Source organism: Lactuca saligna, chromosome 2, assembly GCF_052625555.1.
Source record: "Lactuca saligna cultivar CGN05327 chromosome 2, ASM5262555v1, whole genome shotgun sequence".
In the NCBI taxonomy this organism is placed as follows: domain Eukaryota; kingdom Viridiplantae; phylum Streptophyta; class Magnoliopsida; order Asterales; family Asteraceae; genus Lactuca; species Lactuca saligna.
The window spans coordinates 182,675,514-182,694,383 of NC_136418.1; the positions used below are offsets into that span (position 1 = coordinate 182,675,514).

An 18,870-nucleotide genomic window follows, 5' to 3' on the forward strand; every position below is an offset into this window, starting at 1 on the left:
ACATATATGAACATAAACGAACATATAATATAGCAATGTAATAAAAAATAATTGAATATAGATGAATATAAATAAAGTTAAACGAACGAACATAAACGAACGTAAATGAACATCATAAACGAACGTTCACGAACATAAATGAACGAACGAGACCATTGTTCATGTTCGTTCATTTAACTAAACGAACGATAATTTTTGTTCATGTTCGTTCATTTATTAAATAAACGAACATAAACGAACTTCCCACCGAACAGTTCACGAACGGTTCGCCGAACGTTCAGTTCATTTACGGTCCTAACTAAAAACATAAATGACACCACAAATATTGATGGGTGCTTCGAGCTCCAACAAAATCTAGTTGACAAGAAAATCTCTCCAGAAACAACACAAAGTTTCTTGATTTCTGGTTTAGCAAGTTTACCAAGTCCCCCTTTAACTTCAAGCGACCTATGAATTATAATATATATATATATATATATATATATATATATATATATATATATATATATATATATATATATATATATATATATATATATATATATATATATATATATATAATAACATATTGCTCCGTCACGTGTATGAATTATCAGAAAAATCGTTGAAAGGAAACATAGGTTTGTGGGTTCTTGGAATAAAGATTGAAAGAGAATATGTAAAAATCTATCTGTCTGATAAAGCATTGCGAATGGAGGGAAGCATCAACAGACGGATATAGGAAGAAGAAGAAGAGTGCGTGTTGTCGGAGGGAAGAAGCAGGAAGGAGGAAGAAGAGCCTATATGTCGTTTGAAGTGAATCTAGAACTTTCACTCTTCTTCAGTATCAATATATATATATATATATATATATATATATATATATATATATATATATATATATATATATATATATATATATATATATATATATTTACTATATTATTAAACATATATATATTTGAATTTTTAATTTTTATAAGAAAGATTTACATAGGTTTGTGGGTTTTTGGATAGATAAATATATTCCGTGGAAATATCAATTCCCATTGTAAAACTATAAAATTAATCATTTACAGAATTACAGTTCATCGAAAAATATAATTATAAGTTAATTCGGTTGCATGAAACTAATTAGAAAAATACAAGGGAAAAGGAAAAATAAAAAACAAATAGACAAACTTTATCAAATAAAAATAAGTTTACAAGACAAAATACGAAAATATCGTCTCCCAACACTATATACGAAAGTCAAACCTCAAACATTTGTAACATAACAGATTCCCCTCAATCAAGCCGAACTTCTTGATCATTGAATTCTCCGCGTTCCACCATTTTCCATAATTCCGGTTGTTTTCCATTTCCGATTTCGATAAATCAAGCAACAACTCAACATGCACCAAATTCAAAGTAAAAAATGTTCAGATCGGTGAGCAGCAGCAGAGTCTCCGATGATACCTACCATAGCATCTACAGTCATTCGCCGACGTCAAAGGCGGTGTCACCGGCGCTCAGAGCATTGGCTTTGGAAGCCAACGAATTGCCGCAGTACGAATCCTGTTCGCCATTCTCCACACCCTCTAAGAAAGATAAATTAGGCCGTCTTCGATTCTCGGAGAAAGCCGTTCATCTTATCCCTCTCGTCCTCCTCTTATGCGCTCTCGTTCTCTGGTTTTTTTCAAATCCAGGTCCAATCATCTTACCTTTATTCATGCATCCCAATCAATTTCTCAGAAATCACTTCCAAATTAAAACTTTACGAATAGTTATTAATTCCAATTTACGCTAGGGCGATTGAACATTGTGATTTTTTCTTGCCATACTTCATTCATTCAAAATCTTAGGATCAAAGTCATCAGATAAAAATAAAACTAAATTGTTTGATTATATAGTCAACTTTCGATCTTCATATTTGGTTTTTCGTCATATCAATGTGTGCATGTGTTTGAATTAATGATGGTTGATCGTGATTAACTGAATGTGCAGACATTCATATGCCGATAAATAAGGAATTGATTGATACGAAAATTAAAGGAAAAACTGTTGGACAAGAAGTTGCTACAACTCGATTGGAAAATTCACTCCAACGCAAGTACACAGAAGCTCATAAACTAACCACAACTTTAGGAAGGCTTTAGTTGTAACAAATTTTACATTTTCTTTTTCATTTAATTTCATTTAATTATTCATTGTTTATGTCTCGTTTATATTAGTTTGATTGAAAGACGTGTTTTTCTTTTTTAATAGCTTACACTAAATATATAATATATGAGAAGCCTTCGGCAATATTTACGAGTTATTTTGAACCCTCTTCAATTCGTGTAGACAGAAAAATTGCTTTGCATACAAATGTGTTGCAAAGTTGATGATTAGGACTTGTGATGGTGAATTCTGTAATAATGAATTTTGACAAAATTACGTAAATGGTCCTTGTGGTTGACAAAATCAATCAATTATGATTTTTATGACGAATTCTTTACACAGATGGTTTCTGTGGTTTCAAAATCTTGCACAGACGGTCATTTTGACTAACGGTGTTAACATTTTCAGTTAAGTCTTATATAAAATGACATATTTGCCCTTCCTGCATAAGAACGTTTGATGTAATTTGTTCCTACCACATGAATCATTTATGTAATTTTCTCTAGTATTTATTATTGTTTTATTTATTTTAATTATATATTTAAGGATTTAGATTTTTTAAAGATTTATTTAAATATATTGTTTAATGTTATATATATATATATATATATATATATATATATATATATATATATATATATATATATATATATATATATATATATATATATATATATATGTGTGTGTGTGTGTGTGCCAACATTTTTTTAACGTTTTGCTCAAATTATTTTTTCTAATCTTTTTAATGTTTTCTTCAAGTACATTTATTAATGTTTTTTATTTTGATGTTTTATTTGAATAATTTTTTTTGACGTGTTCGACTACATTTTTCAACATTTAGTATGTTTATATTTGTTAAAGGATTGCATGACTATTATAATATAATTTGTAACTTAATTCACTTTCAATCATGTTTTCATTTTTCTTTTTTATTTTATCAGGTTATATAATTATTATTTTTTAATTCAAATATTTAACTATATAAGGTTGTATAATTATTACTTTTGTAAACTTTTTTATAAATATTTTTTATAAAAAAATGTAAAATGTTTGTTAAACGTGAATATGATTAATATAGATTATGTAGACATAGGCGAAACTAAAACCGCCTCACAACCTTACCAAGAACCACCATGTCATTTCACATTGAATTTAAATGTAATGTTTTCAATTTTTTTTTTTTCTATTTTTAGGCTTTTGTGCATTTTTAAGTTATACAGATTGGATTTAAAAGTAATGTTTTCGAGTTATTATTATTTTTGTTTTTAGTCATTTTGTGCATTTTTAAGTTATACAGATTTTGATTAGTCTATGTATAACCTAACATCCATTTCGAATTCCGAATATAACATGCCAGACTTCCACGGTATGCTTCTGCCCTGAGAGGTCGAAGGTCCGGTATGCTGCAGGATGTTTGAGAGATAGAGCCAGAGATTGGTGACTCTTTAGGTACCTCAGTTATTGAGGGTATGACATGGTCAGACTTTGTGGCCCGGTTTAGGGCAGAGTTCACACCGGTCGTGGAGCTCCAACACCTGGCCAGGGAGTTCTTTGATATGAGGCGAACACAAGATTTTCGCACCATGACATTCTTGGGATTGTATTATGATATTATTATTATTTTCATGATATGACTTTGAGACATGTGACTATGGTTTTGATGAAATAACTTGACTTGATGATATTTTCTCATAAGCGATTTTCTAAATTGTTATGTCAAAAACGAAATCTTTGGTCTTGAAAATTTGCGATGTTACACATTTTAACATTTTTTTTTTTCAAAAAACATTTATAAAAAATTTTACCAAAATAATACTCATAAAACATTATATGTATTATATAGTTAAATATATGAATTAAAAATAATAAGTATATAACCTTATCTATATTAAAATAAAAAGAAAAAAAAAACATGATTGTAATTGAAGTAAGTTACGAATTATGATTATGGTGACTATAAATTCTTCAAAAAAATAGTAAAAAAAAACAAAACCTAATAAAAACATTAAAAAATATATTAGAACAAAACGTAAAAGAATTAGAAAAAAATGATTCAAATAGAACATCATAAAACATCAATAAATATATTCGAAAAGACGTAAAAAAAATAAGAAAAAAAATATTTGAACAAAAACGTTAAAAATATTAGCAAAAAAAAGTATAAAAGAAAAACATTAAACAATATATTCAAACAAAACCTTAAAAATATCCAAATCCTAAAATATATAAATAATTTAAGTAAAAACAATAATAAATAATAGAGAAAATTACATAAATGATCCTTATGGTAGGAACAAATTACAAAAATGGTCCCTATGATGGAAGGACAAATATATCATTTCACATGGAACTTAACTGAAAAAGTTAATGCCGTTAGCCCAAAGGATCGTATTTGTAAGATTTAGAAACCACAGGAATCATCTGTATAAAGAATTCGTCATAAGGATCATAATTGGTTGGTTTTAGGACCATTTATGTAGGTTTGTCATGAATTTTTGAAAACAAAATGAATATATGAAGTAAACGTAAAAGATTCTAATTATAAATTATCACGATGTAATTGTAGTTTGACCGTAATTATCAAACACTTCAATCTTCACGTTAAAAGATTAAAAGACATCGAGCTTAATCAACCACTAAAATAAAATCCAACAGACAAAAGAAAATATGAATATTTGTAAAATCAGTCGTTTTTAGCAAATAAGAAATGTGATAGGGTTTCATTTTTAAACCGGGATAATGACTTAGGAGGGTAATAAAGTTTCTAGTTTTTCTGTATTAGGGCACTAAGGTTTTTTTTTTTACGTATTAGATCAATATGGTTGTTATTACCGTTTAGAAATAATCATTTTTACCGGTTGTCATTAACCCTGATTTTAAAGACATTGAAAATATATGACCATCAACAGTAAACTACTTCGTTTAGAACTCGCGTCGTCCCATATAACCTGCTACTCCTCTATATGGCGAAGCTCTTCAACTATAGTCGTCCCTTTGGGGACATCCGATAAAACTGGAACGATGCAGAGAAGATTAGCACGGCCCCTGCGCAAGGATGACACACACAAATCGAGAAATTGTCCAAAAAATTTTTTAACCCTTCGTCGTCTTCTCTGGAACCCTAATTCCTTTTTCAAATGCTAATAGAGTTCAATTGCAATTCTTACGTTTCAATAGTTCATCTACTGAAGTCATGATCAGACAACATGTGGATTCTATGGTCAGATTGATCTTCTTGTTGATGTCTTCAACCATTTGGGCAAGTAAGGGTGATCTTTCTTTCTATAAAGTCTCATTTTAGTTTTTTACTTTTCCTGTCATTGTCATTAAGTTTCAGGCTTTATAAACTTCCGTTTATGTGTTGTATATAGTCTGTATGTGTTTGTTTACGTGCTAATTTTTTTATTCATTTTGCAACTTTAGTTTCTTAGTTCATGTTGTGGTTTTGCTTTTTATAAAATAATTGATAATAGACATCCTCTACAAGTCTCTGTTGGTTTTACATTTCCATTCGTTATCAAATGTAGACATTGATGAGAGGTATCAAAGTGAGATTGTTTTTGTACATATGGATGTGTTCATATAAACATTTAAATGACAAAAAAGAAGTTATTGATAAAATGTTGCATATTTATCTAATGAAGATCGTCAATCATATGAGTTTTTGGACTTAGAAGTTCTGGAAGGGTTATGAGAGAAATTTAAATGGAAGTAACTATTTTTAGTCAAACAAATCAGTCACATTGATTAGTAAACATGTTTTCTAAATAATTAGGGTTAATGACTTAGAAGGGTAATAAGGTTTTCAGTTTGTCCGTATTAGATCACTAAGGGTTTTTTTTTTTTTTTTGTACGTATTAGACCAATATGGTTGTTATTACCGTTTAGAAATAGTCATTTTACCGGTTAAAAACGGTAAAAGGACTATTTCTAAACGCTAATAACAACCATATTGGTCTAATACGCACAAAAAAACCTTAGTGACCTAATACGGACAAACTGAAAACCTTATTACCCTCCTAAGTCATTAACCCTTTTAAACCCCTCCAAATACTTCAAAGCTCTTAGGTCAAACCAAATGCAACGATTTTAACAGAAATCCAGTGAATGCGGTTCATAAAGTACAACTATTATTACATACAAGGTTTTAATTATTTTTTTAATAAAATATATCTGCTTTCTGTTCAGATTTAAGAAATGTATTATCGCGTCACATAAAAGTTGTTGCAACCTCCATATTTATTACCATCCTAATCCATTATATGTATAGATATTGTGTACATTACTTTAAAAACTATATCATCACAATCAGAGGGTGTGAGTAAAATGTTATTCGGGTCGGAATTAACCGAAAACCGAATAAGGCTAATTTGAGGAACTGAAACCTAGACCAATTAACCAAATATGAGTTTGGTTCGGCTTGGGTATTAATTCGTTCGAGTCGGTTAATACCCGAATAACATTCAACAGTCTAATATAACTGAAAAGAACCAAATAATCTGCATTATAATTCCATAACTTGAATAACATTTACAAAATGATTATAAACACTATATTGTTTATTACTTTTGTAGCTTAAGATTCCATAACAAAATTTTTAAAGAAACAAATTTGTTAATTAAAAATAATGAAATTATGGATAATTGTTTCAAAGGTGCAAAAAAAAAATGTTAGAATTTATGTAATAAGCATGGACGGTAAAGACAAACATATAATTTTAGGCCTACATGTAAACACAAATGATATATTTGGTATGTTTTTGTTCCCAAATTAACTGACCAAATATTTGATATACACTAAAAATGATGTCACTTTTTCTTTGAAATTATCATAAACACGATTTAACTATTCTTAAAATATAAGAGTGTAAAGATGTTGAAATTTCAGATTGTGTATTTAGAATCGGATAAGCTTTTATTTAGGTAACCCTGACCGAAAAACTCAAGAACCAAATAAGCCTAATATAGATATCCGAAACCCGAACGGAATTGCTTATTCAGACCTAATTCAGTTTGGTTCGGTTCGGATTTTTGGTCAAAACGCTCATCCCTAGGTGTGAGTATCATCACAATCGGATGGAGTGAGAAAAGATTGTCAATCAATTTGACACCGAGTAAAAATGCCAAGGTCTTTTATGTTTTTCACAATAATAGGGTGTATTTAATGGTCATAATAAATATTTTGGAATTTTTTAGCTTTTAGTTTTTACGAAAGAAATTGAAAAAAAAGCGTTGTTCAACAATAAGAGCGTTAATCTTTTTATTTTAAACAAAATACTCTATCCAAAAGCTACTTCAAATGGTTTTTGAAAAATGTTAGTTTTCTAAGTTTTTAGATTTTGGTTTTTATCTAATTTTACACTTTAAAAAACTAATAGTCAGAGGTTGTCTGGTAGCATCTAGATGATTCTTGTCTGAATGATGCAAATACATGAATGTTGTAGAGGCTCTTTGGGTGTTCGACACGCAGCTTTTGAGAGTTTCTGGCCTCTAGCTTTTAAGAAAACGCTCCAAAATTAAAAGCTACATTGAATAACTTTCAATAAAACGCTCCAAAATCAAAAGCTACTCGCAACCCGCTACCAGTGTGACATTCCCAATTTTCACTGCCAGAAAAGACCGATTTGTTTATGCTTTGTTTTATAAAATCATAGTAATCTTTTAAAGAAAACGGTTGCGGAATTTGTTCCAAAAACAAGATATGATAATAACTTATCAAAACATTTCTCAAAGAGAATGTATTTTCATTTAATAATAAAATCTCAGGATGTCATGTTCCGATACAAACATATAAACATAAACATAACTTACATTCAATTACACTAAAGATTTACATCTCCTTTAATCTCTCAGTGCAAAGCAGCTTCGTATCGATACCTGTGATACAATTAAACTGAGTGGGTCAGGTTTGGGAGCCTGGTGAGCATATAGGGTTTTCAACCCACAATAATATACTTATTATATTCAATCATCAAACAATCAACCCAATTACCAATCCCCATTATCTTCTTTTAATCTTCCCTAAAGATATTATCCTAAGGGTCATCTCCTATATCATATTTACCGCTCATCTCCTTACATCTTATATCCTTATATGCTTGTTCCTAAGAACTTTTCCTAAGGATCATCGCATGTATCATATATACAATGCTAATTTGGGGATCACTCCCTCAATATATGTCTAGTAAGGGTTAGGGTATCATCGCATGATTACACAACCACAACATCATCTAGACTCGTAAATCATAATAAGGGTTAGACTATCATCGCATGAATACACAGCCACAACATCACCTGGACTCGTAATTCATAATAAGGGATAGACTATCATCGCATGAATACGTAGCCACAACATCGCTTGGACTCGTAATTCATCACCTATCTATCATCACCTAATTATCATCACCATTATATCCTCACCTTTCTCTTATCACATTCTTTCAACACACATCAACTATTTCATCTACCCATGTTCTACCCAACATATTTATAGATATAAATTACATATACAAATTATTTAAAAACTCATATAAAACATTCATTCAGCATCCATCTCAAGTAAACAAACAATGTATAAACACATAGCATGTATTTCATAACAAATACTTCATATCTATGTGTAAGATGAAAGTGACTATACACTCACACATATAAACAACTTTATATTATACACATAACACGTATTTCGTATAAAATACTTCATAATTATGCGTTAGAAGAAAGTAACTACACACTCACTTGATCAGAAGATGATCGGACAACACTACGGCTTGTAGAAGTAGTATTCTTCTATAGATCTGGAAGATCTTCACAAAAACCAGACTTCTCGCAGACAGAGCTTCGGCTCGGGAATTGCACTTCTCGGGATCTTCGAGGCCTCGGGACTTGCTTCGGGGCTCGGGAATGATACCGGAGCTTGGGGATATTTCTTGCACGAAAAACGATGCAAAAACGCGAGAGAAAGAAGAGAAATGAGCAAATGAATCGGCTGCACTCGACTCCCTTTTATAGGGTCTGGATTTGCGATTTACGATGGGCGCAATTCCACATTACGCTGGGCGTAATGTGGATCAGCTCGCTGACTCCCCCCTTGGATAATATCGAAAATTTATATTTAAATTAAATATCGAAAATATTTAATAAACTTCAAAAATTCATATCTTCCTCATACGAAGTCCGTTTTCAACGTTCTTTATATCCCCGCGTAGGCGAGACTATTCTCTACAACTTTTGTTTAGACTCCGTAGGCTAATTTTGAGTTTATTTTTATTATTTATTTTTAGTAGGGCGGGACAAGAAAATTCCGTTATAAAATCATAACTTCTTCATCCGGCGTCCGTTTTCACCTATCTTTTTATCGTTTTACTACAATTAATGAGATCTTCAATTCTCATTTAGATTGTTTCGACTAAAAACCGCTCGGTCTCAAATCGAGTATCCGGGCTGCATACCGCTAAGTCGAAACTTCGAAAAATCATAACTTCCTCATACGAAGTCAGATTTGGGCGTTCTTTTTTATGCACGCTCATGGTTTAACGTATTCTACGACTTTCATTTAGATTTCTAAGGCAAAATATTGCTCTAACGTAAATTCACTTTTTACGTCACGTTGTGTCGTGCCGGTTCTGTCGCGAAACTTCAACAAGTCATAACTTCTTCGTTATAACTCGGATTTCGGCGTTCTTTATATGTACGGAATCCTTGTAACATATACTACAACTTAGTTAAGATTATTCATTCTAAATAATCTTTCATCAAAAATTCATTTTTGACGCCTATCGTCTCTAAATTGACTATCCCTGATCTACGGGCGTTACAACCAGCTACCCGCTAACCGCTACCTACTAACAGCTAGTTTTGCCGAACACGCCCTCTATATGAATCTATATCTAAATGATAAATTGATGTTTGGTTAGACATTTGAATTCCTTCCTCCTAATGATGAAAATGAAAATTTTAACTCTATGAAACTTTAAGAATCATCAACAAAATTACCACACAGAACATCAAGAATATCAAAGAACACTTTCAGGTTTTCAAGAAAACACAAACACATGTTTTCAGATTTTCAAGAAAACAAAAACACATTGTTATTTTCAACTTTTTCATAGACAGAGCATCAAAAACAATAGAAAATCGATATCATACAAACTCAAATAGAGCAGTAAGAACATAGAAGAAATATCGATTTCATACAAAGCCAAAAAAACACAACAAGAGCACAGACCAAATACTCATTCCATATACAAACCGAGCATAAAGGTTTTTATGGTCTGGAAAAATCTACCAAAAAGATTAGGCTGAGAAAATTGACCAAAAAGAAAAAATGCAGAAAACTTACTGGCGAAGGTGTAACATCCCAAAAATTCAATAAATTTAAAACTTTTCAAAACAACCATTTCGTCTAATAGAAGTGTTACAAAACCATTGTTTCAAAACATTATTTAATATTAGAGTCTTCGTGCCATCACGCCTTGCCCTTGCCCCTGGGATCTGAAGTACCTGAAACCAATAAACAAACTTGTAAGCACGAAGCTTAGTGAGTTTCCACAAAGCATACCCCACACGCAATCCACATATCATGTTAGCTATAAAAGCTACCTCTACCACATAACACATACCAACTAGCTATAAAGCTACATCTACCACATAATGCATATCAATTAGCCATAAAGCTACCTCTATCACATAACACACATCAATTAGCAATAAAGTTATCTCTACCGTTAGCCACAAAGGTTATCTCTACCCTTAGCCATACATGTTATCTCTATTATTAACTCTGGAGGATATCTCTACCACTAGCTGTAAAATCTATCTCTACCACATATCAACGTATAACAATGCCACACACCTCTACACAACAAGTACACTAACTATCATAAAATGGGCCGACCTTGGTGCCTTAGACCCATTGTTATGGTGAGAAAACTCACCTCGAATTCAGAAGCTTCTTGAATAAGTCCTTAATTGCTGCCTCGTCCACTTCCTGAACCATCAACACCAATCAATATACCTAAATAGCAACTGGGTCCCATACCATAATCATTAATCCATGAATGGGGATAAAATGACCATTTACCCCTGACCCGGTATGATCCGAACTTAGACCCAAACCCAAAACAAAAGCCCAACACTATATAGGCTTTCCAAGCCCACTAGTGGCCAACAAATGGCCTAATTTGCCAAATTAGGCCCACCCCCTTTAATGGGCCTTACTTTAAGCCCAAACATATTCCTAGCCCAAAACATATGACTTCTGACGGGCCACTAAGGCCCAAAGGTCAAAGTCCACTGCTTGGCCCAAATCGAGGCCCAAAACACTCAAAGCCCATATCTAATAAGTATGTTGGGTGTAGCCATATGTACGCTAAGTGTACAAGCTAAAACATAAGGCAATATGCTCTCCTTCATACACATAGGAGAGAAAGACAGAAATTCAGTTGAACATGAACAATCAACGGTGGTGGATGCAACTGGAAGCGATGGGAGGAGGAGATAAAACATGCAAAGAAATTAGGGTGCGTAGCAGGAGAGGTGAGTTGGGGAAAACGGTGGCAAATTTGGGTATATGGGGTGAAGGAAATTGCCGGTGACAAAAGCAAAGACTTGTGAGAAGGAAATTGGAGGTGTAATGCTTATCTAAAGAACCCAGAAGCATCGAATGGAGTCGGTGTCGGTCTTTTAAGTTCTTCAAGTTTTAATTGTTCTACTTCTTCGAGTAAACTGATTGAAACCCTAAATCGTATAGAAACATTCAAAAAAATAAAGAAAAGATGTACCGTTTTTACCTGGAAAGAAGCGAGGGTGGCGGTGAGTGGTGTTGTGCGATGGTCGTTGTGGTGAAACCTAGGGTTTCCAGAGGGCATCGTGAGATGGTGGTGCGGGTGTTTGATGATGTTCAAGCAATGGCGACTGATATTGGTGGTGGTGCCGTTTGTCCGATTCAATGTATATATGAAGTCGAAAAAAGGAATTGCATATCGGATTCTAATTTGACGAAGACTCCCTGATTTATTGTGATTACCTTGAATAATCGGTTGAAGATATTTTGATAGCTGATTCTGATTGCACCAAATCCGGAGGCTGAAGTTCAGAGATTGAGAATTGATTACAGATTTGATATAAATTAGGCGGGAGAAAATAGATAGAAGTGTCGTAGAAAACGCCACGTGGCAGAAGATAGGCTAAAAGGACATGTGGCATTTAGAAGAGGTTTTTATTAAGCATGAAGATATATATATATATATATATATATATATATATATATATATATATATATATATATATATATATATATATATATATATATATATATATATATATATATATATATATAAACACATTAAAATCTTTAATCTTTTGAAATCTTTGAACTTTTATTTTATTCAATCTTATACTTTTAAAAAAGCTTAGAAAATATTTATACAAAAGTTAGAAACCAATCCTTTCATTTTTTTTTTTTATGTAGCTTCCAGTTTTGTTTTTTAGATTCAAACTTATATTGAGTTTGGGTTGAATAAAGGCCCAATAGATAAGCCCGAACTAGTTTCAGAATATCGGATAATTATATGACATCAACATTCAACAGCTCCGTTCTGTGTAGAGCTGCAACGTTGAATGCTAAATGCGGAGTTGGTGACATAATCACCGTCTCAATACTTATCAGCTGATCATCAAACTCTGCGGGGAAGACACATTCTCTACGTTTCTCTCTCTACAGCAGTATCGGGGCTTTTAACATATCAGGTAGTAATTTTTCTTGCTCTCAATCGTAAACTAGGGTTTATAGTTTGATTATCTATATTTATTTTGATTTTGGTTTTATAGATTAACTCCATCTGTAGAAAGCTTAAATCATTTGTCGACGTTCTTATCATCTTAATCAACCATTTTCCTCTCTTAATTTTACGTTTAGATCTCTGAGAATGTGTTCATGATTGTTCTGTTTAGTATTCTTTGACTTTGCGACGGGGAAGTATTCAAACCTCCAATGTATTTGGTGGGCCGGATACTGGTTGGTTCTAGGCTTCCAGCCAAACACTTAAGTTCAATTAGATATCGACCATGTATTTCTGTAAAAATTTCTGTTGAATCTGTTACACATCATCATCTGCTTCACCGCTGGTATTATAAGAAAGGCTGGGTGCTTAGAGATAATGCTGCTCATACAAATACACAATCACTATTCATGCTTTCATTAAAAGTTTTTACCATAAACTTTGAGGGGGCACACTTTGTGGATTACTCTTGAGTTTTAGTAATGGAAAAAATTAAGGTCCCCATTTGTAAGATTATGTTGCTAACCATAGGAGGTTGTAGATCATGTCTATCATTATATATATAGGTAGTTGTTTTGAATGATGTTCAATGCTAACTTTACCATTTTACCACATCATTTAAACGGATCAGTTCAGGTTGACTTAATGCAGGCTGCAGGGGCGAAAAGGTGACCCTGAAGAGGAGCAGATAGCTATGAGTTTGCGATTTGGCATTTTCTAACAAGGATGCCTGGCATACCTTTAGTTTCTCGTGAAGTCAAGTATGTATTCTTTCATTTCAAGCTATCTATCATTCTATCTGGACAATTAAGCATTCTTTAAACAGTTTATGGCCTCCAATGCATGAATATCATTGCTAGCTTGTGTTCTTGGCATTATTGTTTTATGTTCTTCATTATTTTCTTCTCTAAACTATTGAATGGGTCATTGATGGACTCATAAAACAAAAATTCTGCTTGCATTTTCAGTTACTCCAGAGACTCAGATCAGATGTGTCGCCAAGAACCTCGTGTTCTTTTGTCTCAAGAAGAGCAAACTGCAGCTGAAGAAAGCCTTTCAGTTTACTGCAAGCCTGTAGAACTATACAACATTCTTCAACGCCGTGCTATAAAAAATGTAACCCGTTTTTCTAAATTTCTCTGTTTTTGTTGTTTTTTTGAGCTTTTAGGGTACATTTAAATGATGTACATTATTGCTGGTTCTCACATTTAAGAGCCTAAATTATGTGATGGTATCTGTTTACTCGCTTCCTAAGTGATGCTGTGTTTTGCATGCAGCCATCATTTCTTCAAAGATGTTTGCACTACAAAGTACAAGAAAAGCACAAAAGAAGGTAAGAGATACTACATCATAAGCTCATGGATTTTTGTACTCATAAAACTGACTTTTACTTTCGTTATGTATGTACATTATCTTGCTTCTTTCCATAAAGTTTTTGGCATTCCACTATATTTGTTTATGTACCTTGGGAGAGGCTAGGCTCTCGAATCTATAGCAAAATCATTAGGGTTTTCTTGTGTTCATTTAGTATCTTCATATCATCAATCAATTCAGTGAAACTTTGTTTATCTGTTCTTGTTTGTGAATCTATCATGACTATTATTTTGATTTCAGGGTACAAGTATCAATATCCATTAGTGGAGCTCTTGGTGATGGACTGCAAACTCAAAACCTTTTCCCTTTGTACATATTATTGGCTAGACCCTTTTCTGCTCCAAATGGGGAGGTAGTAAGTTCTATAAATCTTCTTTTTTCCTTTTTTTTTTTTTTTTCTTTTTCTTTTTATATATAAAAATGTTAATGTTCTTTTACTTCTTTTTCTGATGTATGAATTTCAGACACAGCGTTCTAGTGTTTATCACTTTAAAAGGGCCTTCAAGTTAGCTGCATTTCATGAAGCCCAAACAAAGAGTAAATCCCAAGCTAAATTTATTCTTCCTGAGATCAATAAATTATCAACAGAGGTCAAATCTGGCTCTCTTGCAATGTTGTTGGTGAGCTGTGGTATGCCATGTTTGCTACTTTGATTATACTTGATATTATTATTTGGGGTCTGTTTATTTCAGTTGTTAACATGTATAAACCTTTTGCAGCTGATATCACAAATCCTAAAGAGATTGATCTAACAAAGGATCATATTTTTTCTCCTTCATGTAATATTGGGGGTTACTGCTTAATGGGGAAGATTCCACTTAATTTTCTTCATTTGTCATGGGAGAAATCTCCAAACTTAAGTCTAGGAGAGAGAGTTGAGTTGGTTAAAACTGTTAGCATGCAGTCCTGTTTTATGAAGGTAACCTTTTTGAGTATTTTTTGATAGAAAAAGAGTAGTTACATTGAAAAATGAAAATGAAATACCAGTAGGCATGCTTTTATTGAATTTGATATGTTATGGGTTGGTTGGATTTGCAGTTGAGTTCTTCAGATGAGGAGAAATGTTTATCTTTTCAGTTTCCATATAATGCTGAAGCTGTGGTATGTATCATCTTAACTATATGCTTTGCTTCCTGAATTTACTCTTTTTCAGTTTTATCTTATTTAATGAATTGAGTTCCTATTGGATATGATGTCATTTTATGGTTACCAAAGAGTATATTGCAGCAAGTACCAGTGATGATTTCTGCAGAAGAGCTTGGAGCAAAAGACATATCACCTTATGACTTATATTCATACAACAATATTCCTACCAATTCAATGCCTCATGTTATAAGGTAGCCAATTGCATTTTCTTTTCTCCTTTCTTATCTTCCTCATATATATTTTTCATGTTCCTTGAAATGACAATTTGGCATGCTTTTGTTGTTAGGCTGAGAACTGGAAATGTGATTTTTAACTACAAATACTACAACAATTTGCTGCAGAGGAGTGAAGGTAATGCATAATATTATATTTTTGTGTTTAAATGGACTCCACTGGTTAATTATTATTATATATATATATATATATATATATATATATATATATATTTTCAAATGATGCCAATCTCTTGGTCTTTAACCTTGACTTGACTCACTGTTGGAATATTAACATGTGTGCAGTTACAGAAGATTATGCATGTCCATTCTGCTTGGTGAAATGTGCAAGTTATAAGGTAGATACATATGTTTTTATAGTTTAATTTGTGGTGTAGGATATGATGATGATGTTGATGTTTGTTTTATCAGGGTCTGAGACTTCACTTGGTGGCATCACATGATCTGTTTCGCTTTGAGTTCTGGGTTGGTAAATTTCATCAATCTTGCACCGTTTGTTTATTTTTGAGGTTTAGTATATTTAGTCTTACAAAATTTTGTTATATTATTGTTTGTTGCACAGGTAAATGAAGATTATCAGGTAGTGATTGTATCTGTGAAGTCGGAAACATGCAGTTCTGAGGTTAGAAAGAATACTGTTTGTAGTTAGTAGCTCATGCCTTATCTAGGAGTTATGGATTTTTTTTTTTTTTTTTATAACAAACACTCTTTTTCTCCTGGAATACATAATTTTCAGATTTTTGGCAACATTGCTGATCCTAGACAACAGTCAGTTTACTTTTGGTAAGTTCAATATATATTTTGTTTTTTTTTGAGATTTATTGATTTAACTGATTTGATTGTGGGCATGGACAGCCATAAGGCAACGGGACGCAAGAAAAGAGAGAAGGCAACTGAAAAAGCAAATGACGTGCATGTGCATCAATCTCAAGTTATGCCTCCAACTCTTAGTAACCACCTCAAAGGCAAGATATGAATATCAAATCTTTTTTTATTTTTTATCACAAGTGTTATTTCTCTATTTGATAATTGATGTTAATTTCAGGTTCAGGTGATTCTGAGGCCATGGAAGTTGATATTTATAATAGTCCTAATAATCCAACAACTGATTTGACTGGACCAACAGAATCTTCCCAAACCCAAACCCAAACCCAAACAGCAGCAGTGCCTGGAACCAATATTGCACCTCCTGCATTGCTACAATTTGCAAAAACAAGAAAGTTATCCGTTGAACGATCCAATCCTAGAAAGTACTATTATTATTTTTTTTTTCTTTTAAATATTTATCTACTCTTTTATTTAAATTTTAACCATTGTTTTCCTTTTTTCAGCCAAGCTCTGTTGCAGAAACGGAAATTCTTTCACTCTCATAGAGCCCAGGTTTACCCATACAGCATTTTTTATTTTTATTTTTTTTATACAAACAAAAAACAACTATCCGATATCTGAATTTTTTGTTTTAGCCAATGGCTTTGGAGCAAGTGTTTGCAGAGCAAGACAGTGAAGATGAAGTGGACGATGATGTTGCTGATCTTGAAGACCGAAGGGTACATTGCTCTGCCTTTTATTTCTCATTTTTGTTGGCTAGTTTTTTCAAAGCAGAATCCTGTAATAGGAAGAAGTGAAAATGTCTGAAAGTATGTTGCTATTTCTTTTTCTTGTTCAGATGCTTGATGACTTTGTGGATGTTGCCCAAGATGAGAAGCGAATGATGCATCTATGGAACTCATTTGTCAGAAAGCAAAGGTACTTCAATCAATCATAATTCATGAGTATTATCATTTACAGTAATAATATTATTCACTTGTGATTAAAATTTGTTTATTTATATGGCAGGGTATTGGCAGATGCACATATTCCATGGGCCTGTGAGGCATTTACAAATTTGCATATAAAAGACCTTCTCGAGACCCCACAATTGTGCTGGTATATACGTATTCCATTCAAATGATATTATATTATATAATAATAAATAAATATTTGTTAAAATTTTGAAATGACATGACAGGTGTTGGAGATTATTCATGATAAAGCTATGGAATCATGGACTTGTGGATCCCAAGACCATCAACCTTTGTAACCTCGTACTAGATCAACACCAACACCAAAACCAAAACCAACAGATTGATCCTACTACTACTACTATTACAACTAAAACCAAAAAATGATTCTTACAAAAAGTAGAGCCAATATGTTGTAATTTAGAGTACCATTTTCATGTAACCGATTAAATCATGTTAAAGTTATATTTCAATGGGCCAAATGAAATTTTACATTTATCAAATCTGTCAGGACAAAATTTATACAAAAATGTTTGAATTTATAATCTAAAATTGCTGTAGAAATTTGCAACTACTTCAATGTTGCATCTTTTTATGATGATGGCTGCTATTACACATTGACTGAGCTGCCGGCAATATCATTTTGTGTTCGAGTAAATTACACAAATGGTCCTATGGTCTCGGGTAATTTGTACGTTTGGTCTTTAATTTATTATTATTATTTGTAATTCGGAAGGTTTTTATTGTTTGTTTTTGTTGCGTGTTTGGTTCATGTCTTATATAAAAAGATTATTTTGCAACTGATTTTTTAATTTATTCAAATAAACAAACTCCAAATTCCACTTCTACATTACCTTATCTTGCTTATCTTTTTTTTATTTAAATAAACTAAAATCAAATATTCTATTTAACAAATCTTTTATTTATAATCGCTAAAATGATTTAAAATCAGATATTCTTTTTAACAAAACAATTGATTTTTCTTAATAAAATGATCACCTATTTTCCAAATGATGAATTGAAAATTTTCATGTAACTAAGAAATTAAGTTATCAACTATTAGGCTCAATAGCGTACTACTATCGCATACTACTATGGCCTTAGGTGGACACTATGGTGTGCAATGAACACCACACCTACTGATGAAGTGTAATTAATTTTTTTTTCTTTTTTTCCGCAATAAATAAACAACATTGATTCCATCTTATACCACGATACAAACGCCCAAAACCTCTATATTCTCTGTTTCTCTATGTAACAAATTCAAAATATATTCATCATCTTCCACTTTGTTAGATATGTTGGCTTTGCAAGAATCAAAATTTATAAGGAATGTTATGCAAACAACACTTGCTTATCTATAAGAAAATGAAGTCGAACGATCCTGTTCAAAAACCAAAAAATGTCCTTTATAGAGAAATCGTGTAGCTGAACA

General features: G+C 32.2%; 2 protein-coding genes and 1 non-coding gene across 7 annotated transcripts; all 3 read left to right on the top strand.

The window, feature by feature from the left end:
* The first annotated feature begins 1,396 nt into the window (after positions 1-1,396).
* Positions 1,397-2,117, top strand: LOC145030482 (uncharacterized). The gene is made up of 2 exons (XM_078978846.1): positions 1,397-1,667; positions 1,966-2,117. Exons 1-2 carry the CDS (start codon positions 1,397-1,399, stop codon positions 2,115-2,117), a joined length of 423 nt encoding a protein of 140 aa, XP_078834972.1.
* Positions 2,118-5,109: 2,992 nt separating this feature from the next.
* Positions 5,110-5,215, top strand: LOC145033097 (U6 spliceosomal RNA). The gene has a single exon (XR_013677339.1). It is a non-coding gene; the product is annotated as a U6 spliceosomal RNA (small nuclear RNA).
* Positions 5,216-12,700: 7,485 nt separating this feature from the next.
* LOC145028441 (polycomb group protein EMBRYONIC FLOWER 2-like) lies at positions 12,701-17,938 on the top strand. 5 transcript variants are annotated; one of them, XM_078977129.1, is made up of 21 exons: positions 12,701-12,869; positions 13,533-13,662; positions 13,870-14,017; positions 14,179-14,234; positions 14,516-14,630; positions 14,740-14,905; positions 14,995-15,194; positions 15,314-15,376; positions 15,491-15,612; positions 15,708-15,772; positions 15,940-15,992; positions 16,066-16,119; positions 16,217-16,276; positions 16,391-16,437; positions 16,510-16,619; positions 16,700-16,904; positions 16,986-17,034; positions 17,118-17,201; positions 17,321-17,400; positions 17,491-17,580; positions 17,663-17,938. In XM_078977129.1, exons 2-21 carry the CDS (start codon positions 13,628-13,630, stop codon positions 17,820-17,822), a joined length of 1,962 nt encoding a protein of 653 aa, XP_078833255.1. In that variant the 5' UTR covers positions 12,701-12,869; positions 13,533-13,627; the 3' UTR covers positions 17,823-17,938. The 5 variants fall into 5 exon arrangements, with proteins under 5 accessions (XP_078833255.1, XP_078833254.1, XP_078833258.1 ...); XM_078977128.1 differs by having other exon boundaries at positions 13,538-13,662; XM_078977132.1 differs by having other exon boundaries at positions 13,538-13,662; positions 15,503-15,612.
* The last annotated feature ends 932 nt before the right edge of the window (positions 17,939-18,870 follow it).

Coding starts and splice junctions, on each gene's coding strand:
- LOC145028441 (XM_078977129.1), top strand. CDS start 13,628: ATGCCTGGCATACCTTTAGTTTCTCGTGAAGTCAA. Junction 15,195..15,313: donor TGCAGTCCTGTTTTATGAAG/GTAACCTTTTTG, acceptor TTGGATTTGCAG/TTGAGTTCTTCAGATGAGGA. Junction 16,620..16,699: donor TCTTAGTAACCACCTCAAAG/GCAAGATATGAA, acceptor TGTTAATTTCAG/GTTCAGGTGATTCTGAGGCC.
- LOC145030482 (XM_078978846.1), top strand. CDS start 1,397: ATGTTCAGATCGGTGAGCAGCAGCAGAGTCTCCGATGATACCTACCAT. Junction 1,668..1,965: donor CTGGTTTTTTTCAAATCCAG/GTCCAATCATCT, acceptor CTGAATGTGCAG/ACATTCATATGCCGATAAAT.